The sequence below is a fragment of the Plectropomus leopardus genome, chromosome 3, assembly GCF_008729295.1.
Source record: "Plectropomus leopardus isolate mb chromosome 3, YSFRI_Pleo_2.0, whole genome shotgun sequence".
In the NCBI taxonomy this organism is placed as follows: Eukaryota; Metazoa; Chordata; class Actinopteri; order Perciformes; family Serranidae; genus Plectropomus; species Plectropomus leopardus.
The window spans coordinates 25,051,125-25,072,540 of NC_056465.1; the positions used below are offsets into that span (position 1 = coordinate 25,051,125).

General features: G+C 40.6%; 1 protein-coding gene across 5 annotated transcripts; it reads right to left on the reverse strand.

Annotated features, from left to right (window-relative positions):
• Positions 1-245: 245 nt before the first annotated feature.
• shc2 (SHC (Src homology 2 domain containing) transforming protein 2) lies at positions 246-19,371 on the reverse strand. Of its 5 annotated transcripts, none has more exons than XR_006105247.1 (14): positions 16,134-16,957; positions 11,642-11,712; positions 8,629-8,689; positions 8,212-8,331; positions 7,614-7,667; positions 7,344-7,395; positions 6,767-6,893; positions 5,520-5,700; positions 4,901-4,994; positions 3,542-3,721; positions 3,117-3,427; positions 2,826-2,967; positions 761-2,296; positions 246-343 (listed from the first exon to the last, which is right to left on the reverse strand). XR_006105247.1 is itself a non-coding variant. In XM_042481437.1 (14 exons), the coding sequence occupies exons 2-13, from the start codon at positions 16,314-16,316 to the stop codon at positions 2,839-2,841; spliced, it is 1,563 nt and encodes a 520-aa protein (XP_042337371.1). In that variant the 5' UTR covers positions 16,317-16,394; positions 19,111-19,371; the 3' UTR covers positions 630-2,296; positions 2,826-2,838. The 5 variants fall into 5 exon arrangements, 3 of the variants coding, with proteins under 3 accessions (XP_042337371.1, XP_042337366.1, XP_042337354.1); XR_006105248.1 differs by having other exon boundaries at positions 253-357; XM_042481437.1 differs by lacking the exon at positions 246-343 and adding an exon at positions 19,111-19,371 and having other exon boundaries at positions 630-2,296; positions 16,134-16,394.
• Positions 19,372-21,416: the final 2,045 nt, after the last annotated feature.

The window sequence follows — 21,416 nt, forward strand, 5'->3', positions numbered from 1 at the left end:
ATGGGTCACTGATCCAGGGGACCAAAGTGTATCTGTGGCCCCCCTGGCCCTCGGCTGCAAAATGTTACTCAAATTACCATGTGTTGACCAGAAGGATATTCAAAATAACGACCAATAGATGCAAAGAAAAGGCAAAAAGACACAAAATGACCATGTGAGACACAGAATTACCTTAAAGAGACACAAACTTCTGGGTACATCCAAAGGCCCCCTGGCAGACCCAGAACACACTGGAGGGATTATATACATCTCATCTGGCCTGGAAACAACTCGGGATTCTCCAGGAGGAGCTGGAAAGCGTTGCTGGGGAGAGACGTCTGGGGTACTTTTCTCAGCCTGCTGCCTACATGAACCGGCCTCCGATAAGCAGATGGATGGAGACACAAAATTACCTCAAAACGACACAAAACTTTACTGCAAAGAGATATAAAACCATGAAAGATGCATTGCAAACACAAAATACTGCAAAGCAACAACACAAACCAATGCTAAACAACTATAAAGTCTGTGCTTCTTGTTACTACGTAGAAGATGTGGGGGGCTTTTTTTATATCTGTGCCAAGGTGTCCACTCTCTGACAGTTTGCTCCTGCTGGCAGATATAAAGGCATTACAAATGAGAAACTACCATTTGATTTGTACCCTCTTTTCAATTAGTTTTATTGACAAAAAGCCATTAAAGTTAATCAAAGGAGAACAGATCCAAAAAATTCCTGAGAAAGCAAAGGCGTAGATCTAAAATAATCACACTTGGACCTCACCAAAAGCCTCGCAGCTCGCCCCTTATCTCTCTGTGCATCCATGAGGCTGCAGCCAAGAACAGTGGAGGACCTGATTAAAGATATGTTGCTGAAGACACAAAGAGAATTGCAAAATGCAGATGAACTACCTCTGGTAAGATTTAAAAGTATTAGATTGGCAAAAAAAAATGGGCACTTAAGTTACTGTCACTGCAGCCGAAGAGCAGAAATATACAAGCAAGTCATTGACATGTAAAGACAGACAGTGGGATAAGGACAATCAATAAAGTGATGTATTTCCCTGAGCCGGGACAAATAAAGGATTTAACTTGAAGTCCAAAATCCCTTTCTTTTAAATCATTACTGCAGAGGAGTGCCATCTTTCTAGGAGGGGACTGTTTTGAGGAACACACATTAAAGACGATAACAGTCATGACACAATAAGACAGTATTAAACATTTACCCCAAAACAAGAGCAGCTTACATGACTGTTCACATGTATAAGAGCTTAATCATCCTGAAGTTTGTTCAGTCATTCATTGGCATGGCAAGAGGGAGCATAAATGCACAGTATATACACTCTGACACAAAAGCCTGTCTCTGTAGTTTTAAGGCACTGAAGTTGGAGGAAATACAGGCATGGATATACTGAGTTTGTATGCAGAGTTTTTAAACCAGGACAAGGTATTGATTTGAGTCTGACCAGTAATGTTCACAGGCTTAAACAACACATACAGCCCTTACAAACACAAAGCAAATGATATTTATGGTAAATATGATGAAACTTTCAAGTACCGTATGACCACTTGGCTGTCTATATGGGATTGGTATGAATGCATTTTTTTTAAAGTGGGTTTTGGTGCCTAGATTATGGTTGAGAAACAAAAAGTATGTGGGACTGCTTCATAAATCCAGCACTGAGTCATGCTCAGTGTTGTGCCATCTCAGAGTCAGGTACTACAGACCTGTGAAAACATAATAACAAACTTTACATTTCAATAAAACTTCAATTGTCTCTTTTAGTCACAGTATTTCCATTTCTTGCATTTATAAAGAAATGAACTACTGAGTAACCTGACATCTTTTTTTTTTTGTTTTATACAGTGTCTGTACCAAGTGACACTTTTGTTCTGTCCATTATTTGTCCAGTGGATGACCTGGTTGGGAAAGCCATGGTGAATTGGAAGCACGTCACCATAACAGGCGTTGTAGGGACTTCTCTGTGCATCAAATCCTTATTTGGTTCCACAATTTTCTTCAGGCGTCGCTTGAATTTTAGAAAATGACTGACAGTGTTTCCAGCTCGGAAATTGGTCAAACTGTGGATCCTGGTTTGTTAGCTTAATAGCTGCATGCTGAGGAGTTTCTGACAGGTGAGGGATAGTTTGGTTGATCCTGGTAGGCAAAAGGCAGAGAAAGTACAAGGAGATGTCAGATGACGCGCTTTCCTTATTGTTCATAGAAAAAGTGTCAGTGAGTTCCACATTAACATCCATCCAGGAAAAATTATTTCCATGTTTGTCCTGTGTTTTTTTTCATGGGAGCTCAATAATTTTGCTGTGAAATATAGTAGACAAAGAAGGAGAGTATTAGGTACAGATCAATACAAGTCAGTACATTTCAAGTCATTTTCAGTCAGTCGTTGGTCTAGATTAGCAAGAGGCGACCAGTGGCTCTGGAGCTACGTGTGGCTCTTTAGCCTCTCTCCAGTGGCTCCCTGTGGCTTTGTCCAAAATTATATGGAAATGAACAACAGTGATTAAAATCATTTTAATCCTCTTTTCTCATTGTTATAGGCTTTAAGTAATTGGTACATTTTCCATTTGGCCTATGCACAGAAAAACAAATATTTGAACATTTTGTCAATTTAAAAAGTGTGTCTTGCATCTAAAGCCTGACATATTTTCTTCTAAATTTTGCTGAACCTCAACAGTGGTGGCTAGCTGCGAGTCTTTCTGGCTAAACTAGTTATCGATCCAAATCTAAAAATGGAAAAGTCTCTGAGGTAATCAAAGAATTTAAAAGAGCACTGACAGATTTCTTGGCTTTTACAAGCAATGTTGCAGTGTAATTTACTGCAGCTTACCGTCCCAAGTGGCTCACTGTTTCCTCCTGACCACCTGTTTGAGGTGGAGCTCGCTCTCTGCTGCCACTATAGGCAGCTCGTTCTTAAGGTGGTATGAGATAAGGTGGCTTATGCTCTCAAATAACATGTCTTTGGTTCGGACCTGTTTGGAGGGCAGCAAAAAACGGGAGGATGTAAGTTACTGTGCTCACTACATCCTGCACAAAGCTTCTAACAGGTATGCACAGGATGAAATTTAACATCTGGCAAACATTTTCTTGATAAACCGTTTACGCCTCATGCCAGACTCACCACTCCCTCTGGGTCCACCAGCAGCAGGTGTTTTGGCAGGCCACAGTGCATGCCAGTTAGCACATACTGTCCTGGGTTTGTAGTGCTCTCTCGCACCAGGAAATCTCCGTCTCGGACCAGGAGTTTCTCTGCGTCTCTCCTGCTCATGCGACTGTGGTACCACGGCTCCCTGCGCAGCTGTTCCTCGTTAGGGGCCACGGGGGCTCGACGGCGTGGAGGGCTGGGCCACTGGTCTTCCAAAACCCGGACACCTCCTCCTCCAGCTGCACCCCCACAGGCCTCATGGAGCTTCAGGGCGTCCTCAAAGGGCCCTACAGGGACAGTGATGTTCATGAAATACAAATGTGATCACTCTCCTGAATTTTTCAAATTAAAAAAGTGAGTTTATCTTTACTATATCTGTCAGAACGTGTCACAGGACTTACTCATGTCAAAGAGGTCCTTTTTGGGACTGTCCGGTGCCCTGGGCCCTCTGTGTCCATTGGGCCCCTGTGCCAGTGAATCCAGGTTTTCCAGACTCTGGGTGTTAACGTACTGATGTTCCTCGTAATCTCTGCTGCTTGATGGCTGACCGTCAGCACACAGGTAACCATCAGATGTCATACCTGAGAAAGACAGCTTTTTATACATTTCTGACCTATGGTTGTGTCTTAAGTGTGTGTTAGTGTGTTTCTTATTTTTTGGCTCCCCCAACTGGTTGAAATCACAAGTTGCAATATTGAGCCTCGTCACATATCATTTTACCACTTAATGGTGTATTTCCATAAATAAGCTAAGATAATTGAACCCACTGCTGTAAGTACTAGAGTGTATTTGTATTGCTTATGTCATAATTATAGACCAATTGTATGCAGCCACCAGGCAGCTTCTGGAGTCACTAGTGTTGGTCTAATTGAAGTGCAAATATTCCTAAAGAAATCTTTAAAAGAAAAAGGAACCTTTTATTAATTATTGAAACTACAAAAAATACGAACTGCTGTGTGTTTATTGCAGAATATTCCATTAAAAATACTCCATTACATAACAACTTCAAAAGTCTTGCTGCTATATTAGAATCTTGATATTCTTCTAATTCGACTATTGAAACGTACATTTTTCAGAAGCAAAAAACTACAGAAGCCAAGAAAGACCATGACTGCAATTTAAAAACAGGTAAAATGATATTGAAGATAACATCGATTTCTCCAGCTAACGAGAATTAAAAAACCTTTTCAAGCACAGCTTTCTTTTTCTTCCTTAACTTTCGCAGTTTGTAAGGTATGTATTTTGAACTGCACTTACCGCCCCCCCAAAAAAGAATGAATATTGGTTAATAAAATTGTATCAAATGAAACTTGATTATCTAGATTCTAACTTCATTATCATTTCATTGCTATGTGACTTTTAATTACATTTTTTTTACTGTGATTTAAAGATTTACGACTGTCATAATCTAAATGGAATCCAAGGAATCTTGAGGACGCTCCAAGCTTCCCTCTTTTCATAGATGACAAACAACTTGAGCCATGAGTCTTTCAACCAATTCGTTTATCTTGAAGGTCATCCTGATTAAAGATCCCAAGAGTCCTGCAGTAATTCCATCGGGGTGATCTTAACAAGGGTCCAAAAACTAAACTTGTCTTTGTGTTTGAAGGTCAGTAAGTTTCATTCAGAGAAAGAAGTGCAGAGATGACCGGATGCATAGCATAATATGTCACAGAAATGATTAAACAGAAAAGTACAAATGATTTTATCACACATATTTTCCACGTTATATACGTGTGTCCTGCCACAGGGTGTCTCACCTGAGTTGTTCGTTGTCTCAGTGTCCCAGTGCAGTTCATAGCACAGCTGACCAGGAGGATAAGAAGCTTGCTCCCTCCTCGCCGGTGAGCCCATCTGCAAACACACACCCAGGGAACACACCCTAAATACATTTGTCTCTCTATACCTGAATGGACAGCTCACCCATCTCTTGTCCCCCACGTAATGCAGTTTTGAAGCACTCTATTTGAAACATTAGCTACAGCATGTCACCATATTTTTGAGGAAGCTGCAGGGAGAGAGAGAGAGTGCAGTGATTCCTCTCACACAGAAGGCAACAGAGGAGCCCAGGTTTATTTAATCACATCTATCTTTGGCAATTATGGTGCAGGCGCATCAGGAAGACAGTTATGGAGTATATTTTCATGCTCCTGCTGTTTAATTCCATTGGAGCAAGAAGGGGAAGGAGCAGGGAAACATATCAGCCATAAGTTTATTAAGGAAGCTATCAAAGAGTTAAGCTCACTGTCTAGTAAAGGTAAGTTATGCGCTACTTGATAATGACCAGATGTAGCTTCGATTACATTGGTGATAACATTAGACGGTGAGGTTGCACCCAAAACCTGACAATGTTTCCAAAAAGCATGCCTAAAGATTCACCTGTGCTGCTGTCTTGCTCTGTGGTTGTGTGTGGATGTGACCCAGCAGGGCTCCACTGGGCCTGAGCCGGGAGTCCACCACTCCCCCAACAGGAGGCTCCTTCCCCGGGATGCTGTTGTAGTAATCGTGCTCAGAGAAGTCCTCGTCTTCCCCCCACATCTGCTCCTCTGCCCTGACAGTCCTGAAGAAGATCCATTTAATTATTACTACTATAAAATCAATACCACAACTTATCTGATCTAAACAGTAATTTTGTTGAGAGTTATTTTCACTTTTAAAATGATATTATTAGCAATGATATTCACAAGGAGATCCGGGTTCTCAAATGGATTCAGTCTGATCAAATGACATCTCCACATCCGAAAGTGATCTATAAACATATGCTAGAGATCTGCAAAGATCACTGGAGCTGCTGCTGGCAGCAGGAAGACATTCATGTGAAACCAGAATAGAAAAGAGTAACAGTCTGGAGTTTCTCCTGCATCTGAAGCAACACCTGAGGTTTGGTCAAGGAGGTGACAAGATCTGTGAGGATCAATATTATAAGATGGGGTTTTGAGGTAATACAAGAACAATGTATCAAGTCTCCTTGTAATAAATAACAAAGAAATCTGAGAGTTGTACAGTAGATCAGGTTTTTTGTGGTGGAAATTGCGACTAAGCTCTTCTATGCAGGACGCCTGGTCAGTATTTATGTCAAAGTAAGTGTGATTGATTGTGACAATGAAGAAGAGGTGATGCTTGCACACTTTCCACATGCCACACAAGTAATAATAATGACAACACTTTGATCTTACTTAGATCTTCGTCAGGTTAAAATATATGAGAAGTGAAAACAATACTATTCATAATGCACATCAAGAGGATGTGTGGTGAACCATCTACACCTCTCAGGGTGATAAAACAATTAGTTATAACCAAATCAATAAAGTACAAAAAAGTTCATAGAGAAAAAAAGGGCATATTTCAAAATATCAAATAAATATCCTAACATATCAAATTCATCATCAGATATATATTGATTGTGACAAAGTGTCAACAAGTTCAGTTCTCTAAATTATATGTCATACAACGGGCCCCTGGGCGTAGTGTAATAGATATTATTTATTTCTTATTTCAGAAATACGCTGCGAGTCAGTGTTTACTTTGGCACCACCACTCCACAGATTTACAGGACAGTGACCAAAATGTTTAAAGGCTTTTCATGTTATCACAGAAGTCATAATTGTGGCTGGGCAGCACGTTACCTCTCCACAGACGTCATGGTTTTGGGAGGACTGTGTAGGTACTGTTTGAACTGCAGCTCGAAGGCTTGTCCGATGGTACTGATGACACTCTGCGCTAAACCGTCTGAGCACTCCAGGATGTGACACGCTGAAGGAGAAAAAACAACAAAAGAAGTTTTTTTTCCAGCTGCCACAAACTTTTAGCAGTAAGATCCCGGAACAGTATTAATCACTTTATTTTTTTTTATCTACCTTTAGCTACCTTGTCCAAATGTACTGGTAACTGATATTATACATCAAGACCTGTAGTAGATGTCATATTAAAGTCTACTTTCACATCAGGAATAAATTAGTCTGTTTCCAGATTGTGGATACCTATTCTCCTGACTTGGCTTTTTATCTCAATGCGAGCTCTCCTGGTTAAATAAAGGTTATATTTATTCCATCATGTAACTTTTTAAAATCAATTGTGGCATCATGAAATACATGCGGAATAATTTTCTCACTGAGTAATCCATGTTAAGATACAATCCAGTATTGTATATTAGTGATTATGAAACAGGAAGTGAAGCAGAAAGAGAGGCTTTTCGGGACATACCTCTCTGATTCACTGGGTCTTTGGCCACATACGCAACATAATCAGGCGTGTCCTGCAACAGAAAGGAAGATGAATTCAATTAGACCAGATGAATTAGACATATATAACTAAATTAAAGCTCTAACTGATTCTTCGGGTCATGAGATTGGAAAGCAGTAAAATGGAATCTGGTCAGATATGTGCAGTCCGCCAAAATGTCCATTCAAACAACAACAACAACAACATCAACAACAACATAAAGGAGAGCCGAGAGCAAAATGCTGCACTCACTGTGTCTCCCCCGGAGGCAAATGAGATGGACTGCATGGGATGGTGTGCTATCACCTGAAAGAGACAAGTGGATGAAAACAGAGGCAGAGGTTTGCCAATATTCTGCTTTCACATGTCATCATTGATTCATGTGGATGAAGACAGAACACTAATGGACAAGAAGACTAGGGATGCCCAAATATAAGAGATCGTTTCATTGAAGTACAGACCAGGGTACAAAACATACAAGCTTTGAGGCAATCCCATTACATTTTGATTTTTTAAGTTTAGTACTATTAGAGTATATTAGTATAATTTTCATATCCACATTTTTGTTTTCAGCAAAAAGGAAATGCCTCGGATCGAATTATAACCGACCGTGGAGCATTATTTGCTTATTATCTTTTAGATGCAATTTTAATGTTTTCTTATTGTCTTACATCTAATCTATTCACGTCACTGTAAAGCACTTTGAATTGCCTTGTGGTTGAACTGTGCTGAGATAACGTATGGACTGATGATCACAGAAAGAAATTTTAAGAATTATTACAATTTATTTGAGGTCACAGATCAGTCCAATCCTTGTGCAGATTAACTGTCAGTAGTCATAGCATCATACCTGTCGTGTGGTAGGAATAAGCAGACCAAGGCCATCTATGGAAATATTGACTGCAATACTCATGCCCGCAAATCGCAGGTTACTCTTCCCCATAACAGACTGGAGGGCTTTGTTCTGGGCCTACATGAGGAATAATTTTTAAAAAAAACAAGAACACAGTGAAAATTACAATCCTATAGTTAACACTGTACTTACATTCAGAAAACTGAAATTCCATCCTGTATTTACTGTATTTGTTATGAGGGATAAATAGACATTGAGTTTACCAAAGTGACTTTCATAAACTATCAGAAGTTTTTTAAAAGCATTGTACTAACCCGTGAGGCAACTTCAACTCATCTAGCTTTCTAGCAAGGAGAAAAACATTTAGTATAGTTCCATAAAACATGCACAGAAAGTTTGAAGTTTACTATTAACCTTCTTTCTCCAAGCTCCCTTTCCGCCTGGCACAGCGTCACACAGCCTGTTGATGGCTTCCCTAATTAGGGGAATGAAGAAAGGTCAAAGGTCAGATGCTAGTGGGATACACTGGCCACTGACTTAATAGAAAAGGCACTAAAAGTAAAAATCATGTGGACTCCTGTCACCTGTGCATCCAAATCTGAACAATCCAGTGACAACAATGTGAGGAGTATAACTGAAAGTTTTAAATGCTGAGTCATTGTTCAAGGCTACCCCCCCCCCCCCAAAAAAAAACAAAAAAAAACTGCTGCATCACAATGATTGAAAAACCTAGTGTTAAATATGAACAGACGCTCGGTGTGCCCTCCCTCTGGCCGAGGTCACGGGTCACAGACCCCCAACAGTTCAAAGGTCAAGAAAAGGTTTCTAGCAGCTCTGCTCACAAGCACTAAACTAGTTCTCACCGCTGATGTTCAGCGACAGATTGTTTATCAAACTCCTGTTTAACTCCCTGTCATATTCAGAAAATAGAAACACTATAATTTAACAAAATTAAGTGTTGGGGGTTCTCTGCTGCTTCTTTAGGGTGTCATAACTCACATTTATTCTCTACGGTGTAATTCTCTCTGCAGAATTCATACAACTTTGCAGTAAAGCTGCTATAACTCCTGGGAACGGCCGCCTAATGGCCGTTTAAAGCCTCTGTCCCCTGTGTGTCTGATGGCGAGAGTGAGACATAATGTGGATTTGAGGCTGGAGCTTGCACGCTCTCTCTGCCAGGGGACAGCGGGGACAGCAGTCAAGAACCCAGCTGCCCCTATCAAGTGGCTCGTAAATATTTAAAAAGCAGCGTCCTGGGCCCCATCTCGAGTAAAGGTCTTCTCAGGGATTTTTGAAAAAACACCACAATGTTCGAATGAGTCATGCTGATGAGAGAGCAGAGGGGGGAGGAGGAGGAGGAGGAGGAGGACGAGGAGGAGGAGGAGGAGGAGAGAGATGGGCTGTTGTTGTTGTTTTCGTGTGCAGCCTCTGTATCTTTGCTGCAATAAAATGCCAGACCTCATTATCGCTGGTGTTGCCGTTTAACACCAGGACACAGAGAGCACTGTTGGGAGTGTGAAGTGCATTTTTGAAATTCTAAAAAGCACTGATTGTTTTGTTGTCGTCCTGAACCAAGTGAACTTTTGTTAAAGTCAGCAAGCCGAAAAAAGACTAGCTCTGGACCCATAATACACATTCTGACATTAAAATTCTGCTTTTGCACCCAGCAGCAATTTTCATAAAGAAGAATATCCAAAAAGTAAGTTTGTTTGATTGATTAAAGACAATCAATCATTGATTTCTGGCCTTGTGGGACAGATGGCCTGTCCCAAGTTCCCCAAGGAATCAGAGGCCTGGGGCTGTTAAAATTTGGAAGTCAGTTTTAAAGCTGTCATTGATAAACTGCCATGCACATGTTACTGAATGGCAAAGGGTGCGGTGAATTCAACTAACAGCAAGCACAATGACTTACTCTATAATCAACAACTACAAGGATTCAAAAACAAAACATCACCAACATACTAAAACAATCATAACTCACTGATGCCATGCTCGTGCGGATTATGAGACAATGGGCACCTGGGCTCAGAGAAAAACAGACTTTGTGGAGACTTTGCCTTCTTCTTGTTTATGTTTGTAAATGTTATGCATCTTTTTGTGGTTTTGTGTCCCTTTGATTTAATTTTGTGTCTCTTTGTGATTGTTTTTCCCACTGTAATTATTTGTTGTCTCTTTGCAGTTTCTTTGCATCTATTTGTGGTCTTTTTGTCTCTTTCTGTTGTTAATTTATAAATTTTTGTACTGATTTTTGTGTCTCTTAACAGTTTCTTTGTATCTCTTTGTGGTCATTTTGAGTGTCTTCCTGGTTCTTAATTTGAGTGAAATTTTGCAGGTAAAGGCCAACGGGGCTCTAACACCTTAGGCCCCTGGTTCTCTGTCCAACAGGTCCATTCAGTAATCCATCCATGGTCATATTAAAACAAAAACCAGTGTAGTCATATGCTTGGTATGGTCTCCTCCTTTGCTAATGTTTTGTTTTGTTGTTTTGTTTTTGAACTGTCTCCCCCCCTCCTCCTCCTCCTTCTCCTCAAGAAGTTACAACCACAGACATTATCCAGCAGGGTGCATTCATGGGGACCACTGCAGCTTTCCACAGTCATTAGCAAAACATCATCAATAATAGATCTCCCTCTCTATCACTCCATCTACTGCAGCCTCCACCCCCCTGCACTTAAAGCCTTGGATGCATGGTGGGCTCCGATTACAGCCGATCGATTGTGAAGGAGAGAGAGGAGGGCGAGAGACGTGGAGGGAGGGAGCAAGGGAGTGCATTTCTCCCATGAGGCTGAGGATTGCAAAGAGGCCTGCTTTTATAATAATAACATCACATGTAGGGCATAACAACACGACACAGACATACTGAGACCCTGAGGTATAGTTTTATACGGACGCATAATGCACCACCACTGCACACACATACAGAGGCCTTGTCTATTGCTTAACTGGGATACATGATTATATGTTACACACATATATACACATATACTTATATTGCTGCCATTGTGCTAAATCTTGTGACTTTAGTTTTGATTAGGCTTTTTTGTATTGGTACTGGCATTTCACTGCCAGTGCTAATTCACTTTCTTCAGTACCAGTACCAGTTCACTTTCTACTGCAACTACAAGAAATTCAAAATTGTGTATGCTCTCAACAACAATTGAGTTTCCTCACATCTGCAAAGTAAGGTGTCTTAAACCAAAAGCTACAAGTTTGAAACTATTCGTTAAGATCATCAATCAAGTCACGCTGACATAATAATAAGAAGATTAAAATCTAACCACACTCACTCTGAGTAACAGCCCAGAACTGACACACCCCGATGGTTGCACATTTGATATCATAGTGGCTGATACTTGAGTTAATCCTATACATGTTGGATCAAATTCTCCTGACGCATCACTACCAATAGAGATGGTTACCAGCGTACCTTGTCACCTGAGTCCGCGTGTTGAAGTCCAGGGAACGCATTGACTTTAGCACTTCGATGCAGCCCATGTACTGCAAAAATAAAACAAACAGAAAGATCAGAACAAGTTTGAAAATATGGCTTTAATTATTAAATGCTCCTTTTAATATAACTATGAATTTGTCATGTGTTATAAATGCAGCTGGAACCATTTCTCAGCTGTAGAGAAAGGACAGATGTGATGGGAGGGATGTGGGATCACTCTAAAATAAATGCCGAACTTAAAACTTATTGTGGAAAACTACTGAAGTCATCAGCTTTGGGAGAACTTGCATAATAAGTCAAGTCAAGTCAAGCAGAACTTTATTTGTCCCAAGAGGAAAAATTGGTGGTGTAGCAATAAAAACAGTAAAGGCACACGCTCAAAAACAAACACAAGGCAATTAAATACAACATACAATAAAATGTAATAAGCACAAGAGTGAAAAATAAAGTGCGGTGGGCGGTTGAGCTTTTTCCTTTTTCTATTGGAGTTTAGTAGTGAAATGGCTGAGGTTATGAAGGAGTGTTTAGTTTTAAATAGTGGGTATTTGACTGAATAAATAAGCCTCTATATGTTTAAAATATATCATCTGTAAACATTCATAGCAAATGTTGCATTTGAAATAAAATCTGTCAAAAAGTATGTCATGGCTGGGGTAGCACAATTTATCTAAACAACAAACACCAAATTGCAGGAGCTGTATTTTTTTTTATAAAAGTGTTACAACATACCATCACGAATGAAGGTAACAGGTATGAAGGTAACATTTGGTGATTATAGACCCCAGCAAAATTCACATTATCTATAATTTTCATATTTATTACTGTGAAAATAAAATGCAGTAATGACCATTTCCACTAAATGCACATTTTGTTGCAAAATAATGACAATATGATTTTCTTTTGCATATCCCAAAGCCCTAATCATTGCATTACAAATCTTCTGAAAAGAAAAAAAAAAGTAAAAAGACAGTATACATTATGCAATCCTCTATTGTTAAGCATGACTGTTTCCAACAGTGCATCATAATGTGACTCAAATGCACATATAAGCCATTAAAGTGTACTACAGCGAGCAGCCGCCAGCTGAGCAGCGTCCTAATGGCTGTCAGGTTGGGGTGCTAATAGCACCTTGACTAGATTAGCAGCACTAAGAGCTCCAAATCACAGACAAACTGCAGCTTCTTCTGCCTCTGGGGACGCTGAGAGTGTGAGTGTGTTTGTGTATCCAGTCAATGCATGTGAGGATGTCCTGCACTTATTTGCATACAAATCTGTGAGGTTTATACATTAAAAGATGGAGAGGTGAGTTGAATCTAAGACAATTCACCTGCAATCATCGATTTATGATGATGTAACTGACTGACTATGGCATATTCACAGCTTTGAGTAAAATAAACCAATAAATAAACACATAAATGGAAAGAATCACACTGTTTGTGTAACCATCGCTTGGGGAAGGGCGCATTAATGAATCGTCCTTTTGTGTTTCACCTGTTCGAAAAGACTTCTCGAACAAGAAGTCATCTCATTTCAAATCACCTTTTTATTCTTCTCTGCACTTTTGCTATCTTTAATGTTTTTTCATTAGAAAAATGTAAATTATTTAGTGTTTAATTTTACCTTTTATATCATATCTCTTAACTCTTTTATTGTAAATCTGTATGCTTTATTATGTTTTATATTTTATTGCTCTGTAAAGCACTTTGAATTCCCCTGTTGTATGAAATGTGCTATACACATAAAGCTGCCTGGCCTTAAATCTCAAACATTTCCTGATGTAAAACTCTTCAGTAGTATATTAGCTTGTCTGATTTATAAACTCTTTGTGAAAGTATTTTGGTGCTACAAAATTTATATCCTCTCCAACAGAACTTTGGCTCAGTCAGTGCCATATTTATTCAGTGCAGTGTCCAGGGCTGTTAGTGACTGCAACAGACAGCAGACAGACCACGCCACAGCCATACAAACAAACACGAAAAGAGAGGAGAGAGAGAGAGAGAGAGAGAGAGAGAGAGACAGAGAGAGAGAGAGAGAGAGAGAGCGAGAGCAACCCTTGAGTCCGAGAGCTTAATGAGCTTTCTAACCAGATTTGGAGGCGAAGGGAAGTCTTCCATCAGGAAAATTGTCTCTCTTTTTTCTTCTCCTCCCTGCCAATGCCTCCATTGTCACACACTCATCTGCTGATGAAATGCATCCCCTCTTCTATCACCCTATCTGCACTCCCTTCCTTTTGGCCAAGTCTCAAACACGCTACTTCTACGGGTGCACAGGAGCACTGACCGTCCAAGAAGCGTTCCTCAGAATAGTAATAATAATGACAAACATGCTCAAAACTTTGTGGCATCATGGCTGCCTTCCTTGAGATCAGTTTTAGCCATTTAATTGTTTACTGGTGTAGAAAATGTCCTAATGTCCCAGTTTTATTATGTAATAGCTTCTCATTTACCAATAAGGCAAGACAAGATCAAGAGTCATGTATGTTGTGTAACGATGGCTGGGGAGATCATGAACAGATACTGTACTGAGAACAGCTGGATGTTACCAAACAGTTTCTGGACAGTGTACATGGTGATTGATTAGGGTGTTTTTGAAGTCTAGTACATGCAGTCCTATCCTGTTCATAATTCAACCTGCCAAAGTAAAATATTCATATTGTGGACAACAAATTCCCTCCAATTTCATACTTTTGTGCACTGCTCAGAGCAGACTTTAGAGCATCTGGCCACAAATTGTTGCTGCACCATAAAAAAGTCAAATCAGGAATCTGCACCAATAGCAACAAAACATTGCCGCACAGATATTTACAATTTGACTAGCAAAGGCACCAGATTGTAAGGGAGCAGCATAAAATGATAGCAGTATTATTTTCATGTAGCTCTTTAAATGATAGCTGCTTTTGGCGGCTGCAGTGCTTTGTTTGATGGCTGCTGCTGCTGCAGTGTCCTGGCTGTCAAAGATAGCAGATGCAGGCCAGAGACACAGCCTGACATGGACAAAGACAAAGTGTTAAGGAGGAAAGCAATACTAAGAATCACATTTGTATCTTTCCCAGCAGAGGAGTGACTGTGAGTGAGAGAGAAAGAGACAGTGAAACAGAAATAGAGGGAGAGAGAGCTGTGTGCTCTGGTAGCTATGCTGAGCGAAAAAAGGCACAGTGCAGCAGAAATCTACTGTCACTTTGACACTAATACATGCAGCAAGTGCTCCTCCCTGCATAGATTTACCACAGAATTGCACACATAGTACTGCTTTAAGCTGCCGTGAAATGCATTTCAAACATTAGCTCACACAGATCATTTAGACTTATCGCTTCAGATGGCAACAATAAACTGTTAAAGGCTGATAATTCACTGAGATATCAATCACACATTAGAGCAGCGCTTGTTATTAATCTAGGAAAGCCCTGCAACTCATCACCGGACCCCTCCCATACCGATCCAACCGTCCTTATCCACATCACATGATGCAAATGACTGTGATTAAATGTAATTGAATATAGGAATGAATGGTGCCTGTATAATGCCATTAGAAGGCATGCTTGAGCCCCAGACTGGGCTAATCAAGAGCCATGTCATTAGTTTGAGGAGGAAGGGGGGGGAGCAGTGCAAGAGGGGCGGGAGGGGGGCGGGGATGGGGGGGGTCGCTGAGGGGAGATCATGACATTGACGTCAAGCAGTCTACATGGGATGGTAACCCTTTGTAAACACAAAATACATGCTGATAAAGATATCTCTACTTTTAATTCATAATCATTCTTATCTCTTGTGGGACAACCTACATCCATTTCTCTTATGTAGCCTTGTTTTTAAAAACACAAACAGTTTAAAAATATCATCCAAGCTCTGATGATGCTAACGGTTGGGATTCATCATGCTCAGGGATTGTAAATTACATTTTTATGGATAAAAATTTATGGTCTCCTTGCACACACGAATGTAAACAATCCCGAAACCACACACAAAGAGCACCACTCCCACACTTACACTGGGAGCTCACACTCAGGCACACAGAAGGCTACACGCACTATAAATACAGGTTGTTATGGTTTTAAGTGGAGGTATCTAATGCATACAACCTTTGGTAAACACTGCGGCAAAATAATGATCGCCACTACAGTCTGTGCACATAATTTCATGGTTTATCTTTTTCCACCCTAACGGCTGTGTGCTATCCTGACGCAGTCTCCCTACCAGCCACACCAAGCTATCTATATGGATTATGTATTCCCCAGCCCTCACCACATGAGCTGCATAACAAACTGCCTGGCACTGTGGTGTCCTTTTGTTTCCCACCCACGTAGAGAAACCTTTAAATGGGGTCATTAATATCATGTGGATCACTGATTCCTGTAAGCAGTTAATTAATGTTAGCGCCACAGAAAGTTTTTTTCTTTTTGTGGATACTTAAGAGGAAGCAGCTTTACGCTAGATAAACAGTACTCATTAAAACAAGGTGCCCACAGACTCACCCTGACGATGTAAGAAGCCCCTGGTCCTGCAATCTTCTTGTCGGGGTGCAGCCAGCCTTGGGAGGGTTTGTGGATGAAGCTTCCCTTCTGGGTGAAGTCCTCTCCCCCCAGCCACATGCCTTCCACTCGTGTCCTGCGGTTCATTCCTGACCTGGAGCTGCTGGAACCCCCAGGGCTCGCCATGGCCTCTGTGGCCCCAAATCCGTGCCCCCCTGGACTGGCCGAGTTTGCCGCTGCGACTGCTCTCTGCCCTCTGATGGCCTGCAAGGAACAGGGGGTGACACACACAGGGTCACAAGAGTTAAGCACCGCTGCGAGACTGGCCACGGGGCCACTGGCTGAGGCGGCACCGCTGTGCCTGTGCGATGATGAGCTATGTGAGACGGAGGCCTGGGAAGGGGCTGCTGCCGCCTTCCCTGAGTCCTTGCTGGAGCTGGAGCTGGAGCTGGAGTTGGACGGGCTCCGGCTGAGCAGGGAATTGGAGAACTTCCACTGGGGCATCTTAGGGATGAGCATGCAGAAGGTTGTGGTGGCATCCTGTTCCCCATCCAGGCACGGGGAGTCAGCCAGGGCTGCAGCCCCGGCGGAGGAGGATGATCTGGCAGCGTGATCCAGAGGAGGCAGAGGAGGCAGGGGAGGCAGAGGGAGGCTCGTGGCGGAGGACGACACCACCGGCGTGGCCACAACTTTGCCGCTCATGGCTAAGCTCTGCATCAGGTCGTCGGAGGAGGTCACAGACTCGTTGCGGAAGCGGCCATACTTTGGCTTAAGGAGCATGCCCGGAGGAGCCGCCTGAGGCAGGAGCGGGGGGGGGGGATAACTGCCAGAGGGGGGGGGGGGGAAGGGGGGGAGGGGGGAAGGGGAGAGGGGGAGAGGTGTAATGGAAGAAGGGGAGAAAACTAGAGAGAGAATCTTCCAGGTGGAGTCCTATATCCTTGTCAACTGAATGCTATCTGGTCCTCTCCCGTTCACACACACACACTGTCCCGCTCTCATGCCACTCTCCTCTCTGTCTGAGCTGGCCTGCTTCCCTTCACTGCCTTAGGCAGGCTCGCTCGTACGCTCCCCGTCTCTCTCCCTCTCTCTCTCCCTTTCTCTTTGGATGATGTCATTGGGTCTATTAGCCGTGCCCTGCCCAGCTGCTCTCAGACTGTATTAGCCAAAACACATCTGCCTGAACCACAGTCAAACTCTCTCTCTCTCTCACACACACACACATACACAGAGCACCTATTTTTTCTATACAAAAGAGAATTAGCATACTAATAACCAGTGTCACGGTGCATTGTCTTCCGGCTACTTTGTAGAATTTCAAACCTCTCAACAATGCTTAATGTATAAAAAGGTAATAATATTATTGTTATAGCTAAGATTACTTGACTGTAAGTATTACTCAAAGCTAAATCAGGGCTCTTTTTTAGGCCAAGGGCCACTAAGCTAAGAGACAGACAAAGTAGGGATCCTATTATATTGTATAAAATTGAGTTGCAAATCAGGCTGGCTCTACAATAACATGTAAGTTAGCTTAAAGTGCAATATATAAATATACCCTTTTAATGGTGCATGCAATACTAAGCTATTAAAATGATAATTACTGGCAGACTCGTATATTTAAACATGTTTGTTTTGCGGTGAGGTTTCAGAGGCTCATAAAAGTTACTAATGATTCATTGTGGCTCGCAGGAATGTCAGTATACTTGAAATTATAATACAGCTATCTGGCCCATATGTTTGTTATGGATCGAACGCACACTGATTTAGTACAGTTAGCGTGTCATTAGTGTTGTGGACTGTCATTTAAATGCTGTTTTTTTAACTGATTTATCTATGATAAAAATTGATTAATGCTAATGTGTATTTTCAGACAGATTTTAACTAAAAAAAAAAAAATCACAGAAGATGCCTAAAATGCTGGATTTGATATCGGTAAGTAAGCAACTCTACGCACCGTTTTTTAAATTAATTTATTAATAAACCTTAAGTAGTTACACACCTGAATTAAATGGCAATTTTTCTGGAACAATTCTTCCTTTCTGATGCAATACAGTAGCGTACGCAGCAGGTTGCTCTGTGCAGCAAAGAGGAACAGATTTTTGGTAACTAATGTAACATTTGCCATAAATAACATGTAAGAAATCTGGCAATATACCACACAGGAAAGTCCCAAGGCTTATATATATATATATATATAAAATAAAAAAGGGAAGAAATATTAACTACAAGCTTGATCATAAATCTGAGTAATTAATACCAGCATCAGGAGTCCCATTCAATTAGTTAAAGTGTACTTTGTGTAAGTCAATGTGCACGTGGGGGGGTTAGAGTGTAATTCCATTTGTCCTAGCATTAGACAAAAACAAAGGAAGCAATGCAGCCACACTCACAAGGGACTACATGTCTGAAAACGTCCACCCTATCCCATCTGTCTGAATTCTCTTCCCTCCCATCCACCTCCCCAGAGAGCAATCAGCCATCTCAGCATGATCCTTTTAGCTCCTCACTTGCACTCTGCCTCACTCTTCTCCTCATTCGCAGTCAAACCACTTACACTCTATTTCCTAAAGTCACTATTTTACTCAAATGTAATGAAAGGTAGCGGTCAGGATTCTCAAAGTGAGGTTTCCTCTTGTGATGGTCACATCCTGCACGCAGGTGGGAGCAATGTCTGCACTGATTGTGAAATCCCAGTATAGTCAGGGTCATCTGTTTCGCAAAAAGAGGGGCGATCTACTGACTAACGCCACCTACGCAGACAAGGAAAAGCTCATTATGTTCCTGTCAGCTGCTCAAATTCAATCAAGCAAGTCATTCCGATTTGTTGAGTCCCGTAATTATGTTGTCTGTTCGGTAAAAAGTTGACTGAAGACACCGAAATAAACAAAGTGGGAAACAAACTACATTGATCAGAATAGGTTTTAGTTGTGCACTACCCTGCATGAAACCAACACAAAATTTAGAAAGGCATCAGGAGGCTTACCTATGTTAGGTTTTGCAGAAGAAGAAGATCCAGCTCAGTGAACATCCAATAACTTTGTCAGAGGAAAGGAATGTGGACAATAAAAATAGTACTAATATGCTGTAGGTGTGGTTGAAAAAGAGAACAATTTCATTTCAATCAGGAGACCTCATTACAACAAACCACACGCACTGAGAAACCCCCTCACACACACACACCACCATCAGAAATGCCAATGCCATCCCACCTTCTTCCAAACAGCCAATCACCTCTTGTTTATTTGCAACAGAGTATGAGAAGTTACTGATAAACCAGAGGGAATCAATGCATGTTGACAGATCCACAAGTAGCTGGCCTTTCTCAGTACGCTCTGTACCTTTTTCTGTCAAAAAAACTGCTCTGACAACATATTGTACATAGAAAACAGATATGGAGCCATATTAATTCATACCAAACTATATAAAAATATCTTAAACAGATGCAAAAGCAACCGTGTGAAGATTGTATTATTTTCCATTTCCATAAACATCAATAGATTTTTTACTTGTCTGATCTTACACTTCAATCACTCAGCTATACAGTGATATTCAGCATGTGAAGAGTTAACATATTTACCTTCTGACTTTGGTAGTTTGCATATACAAGTGGAACAAATCACGCTGTGAATACACCACCACTCATTAGCAGCCATTACCTTGACAACAGAGATTACACCAAGAACAGCAACATGGGTTACTTACTACAACACAGTCCGCTAACTACTTTGTTAAAATGTAAAGAGAGAGTTAATTTTTCATGTGTTTACTTATCATGGACTGAGAAAAGTGTTATATTTATGTAAAGCCTACAGAGAAAATAAAATTGGTGGTGACTAATGCATTTCTCGGTGTATGGATATTGTGATGTCATAACAGAAGTTATTAATATGTAAAGAAAAGAATGTACAGTCACGGAAATATGTCACATGGATAACTGTTTTTATAGCAAGTGATCAAAATATAGTTAGACATTATTAAGTGACAAGACAAATTCATCTCCGGTCCCTGCACTCGAAACAAACTGATATATAGATATTATCATTACCTGGTATCTAACAAAAGTATAATTGAATACATGTCAAAAATAATAACTCTGAGATAACTTAATTTGTGTATTACGACAGAGTTTTAGGGCCTCATTGAGGAAAAAAACTTTTTGGCAACATTGAGAATAAAGTCCTAATATTCCGAGAATAAAGTCATAGTTTTACTAGAAAAAAATTTTTTTTAATAGAATAAACTCGCAATATGAGAATAAAATCAGAATTTGGGGAGAAAAAGACATAATTTTATAGGAATACAGTTGCAATACGAGTCATTTTGTCGCAAGAAGAGTTGTATCTCTACAAGAGAGGGGATATTCGCCTGTTTTACAGTTTGCTGGCAATATGTTTATTTCCATGATATACTGGCCCTTTCTTGTAAAAATACCACTTCATCCTCGTAAAATTACGACTGCTTCTCTCATAAAATTACGATTTTTTTCGCAGAATATTACAATTTTTTTCTCATAATATTACAACTTTGTTCTCAAAATTATGACTTTACTCTTGAAATTCAACTTTTTTTTTCTTTAAAATGCCCCTAATCCTCCGTCGTAGTATATAGGCTGATTTTATTTATTTTTGTTATTTAGCCAGGGATATAAATAATAAATATATAACTATACCTGCTCCAAGAAGCTATTATGATTATGCTTAATTACATTTTTTGCTGTCATAATCCTGGCCTCAAGAGCCAATGGCAAATCAACACAATGATCTTGTCTTTTTTGTCCTTTTGTGTCTCACTATTCATTTTGTGTCTCTTTGTAGTTGTTGCCCCCTTTTATGGTTACTTTATGTCTCTTCAAAGTTCTTTTGCATCTCTGTATGGTCTATTTGTGTCTGTTTTTGGTCATTTTGGGTCTCTTACTCGTCAGTGCTTGTAAAGTTGAGAGATATTTTGCATGTGAGGGGCAAGGGGACCCCTTACACTTCGGGCCCCTGTCACTGTGCCACTGTAATCCATTGATAATGATATGCACCTGCTGCTTCATGCATGCAACAAATTAAAGTTAAAATAACAATTCGCCAGGCAAAATAATGAGAAACAAGTCTAAGATGAAAAAAATCACACAAATTGTAGCAATTTAAAAAAAACATTTAAATATTCAGGCATTATGTTTGATATATTTCCAGCTAAATGTCTTTTATTTAACCATTTAGTTTGCAATTTGTGTGCCCAGTGTTCGGTTCATGTTTATAATGTTTTGTGGCTACACCGCATATGCCTTAATTGCAAGTCTAA

What these genes read in the sequence shown, in the direction of transcription:
- shc2 (XM_042481432.1), bottom strand. Translation starts at nt 16,910, where the DNA reads ATGCTCCTTAAGCCAAAGTATGGCCGCTTCCGCAACGAGTCTGTGACC. An exon ending in AGACCCAGTGAATCAGAGAG is followed by an intron (nt 6,894 to 7,343) that starts GTATGTCCCGAA and finishes TTTCTCCTTCAG; the next exon opens with CGTGTCACATCCTGGAGTGC. An exon ending in TGGTGGACCCAGAGGGAGTG is followed by an intron (nt 2,968 to 3,116) that starts GTGAGTCTGGCA and finishes CCCTCCAAACAG; the next exon opens with GTCCGAACCAAAGACATGTT.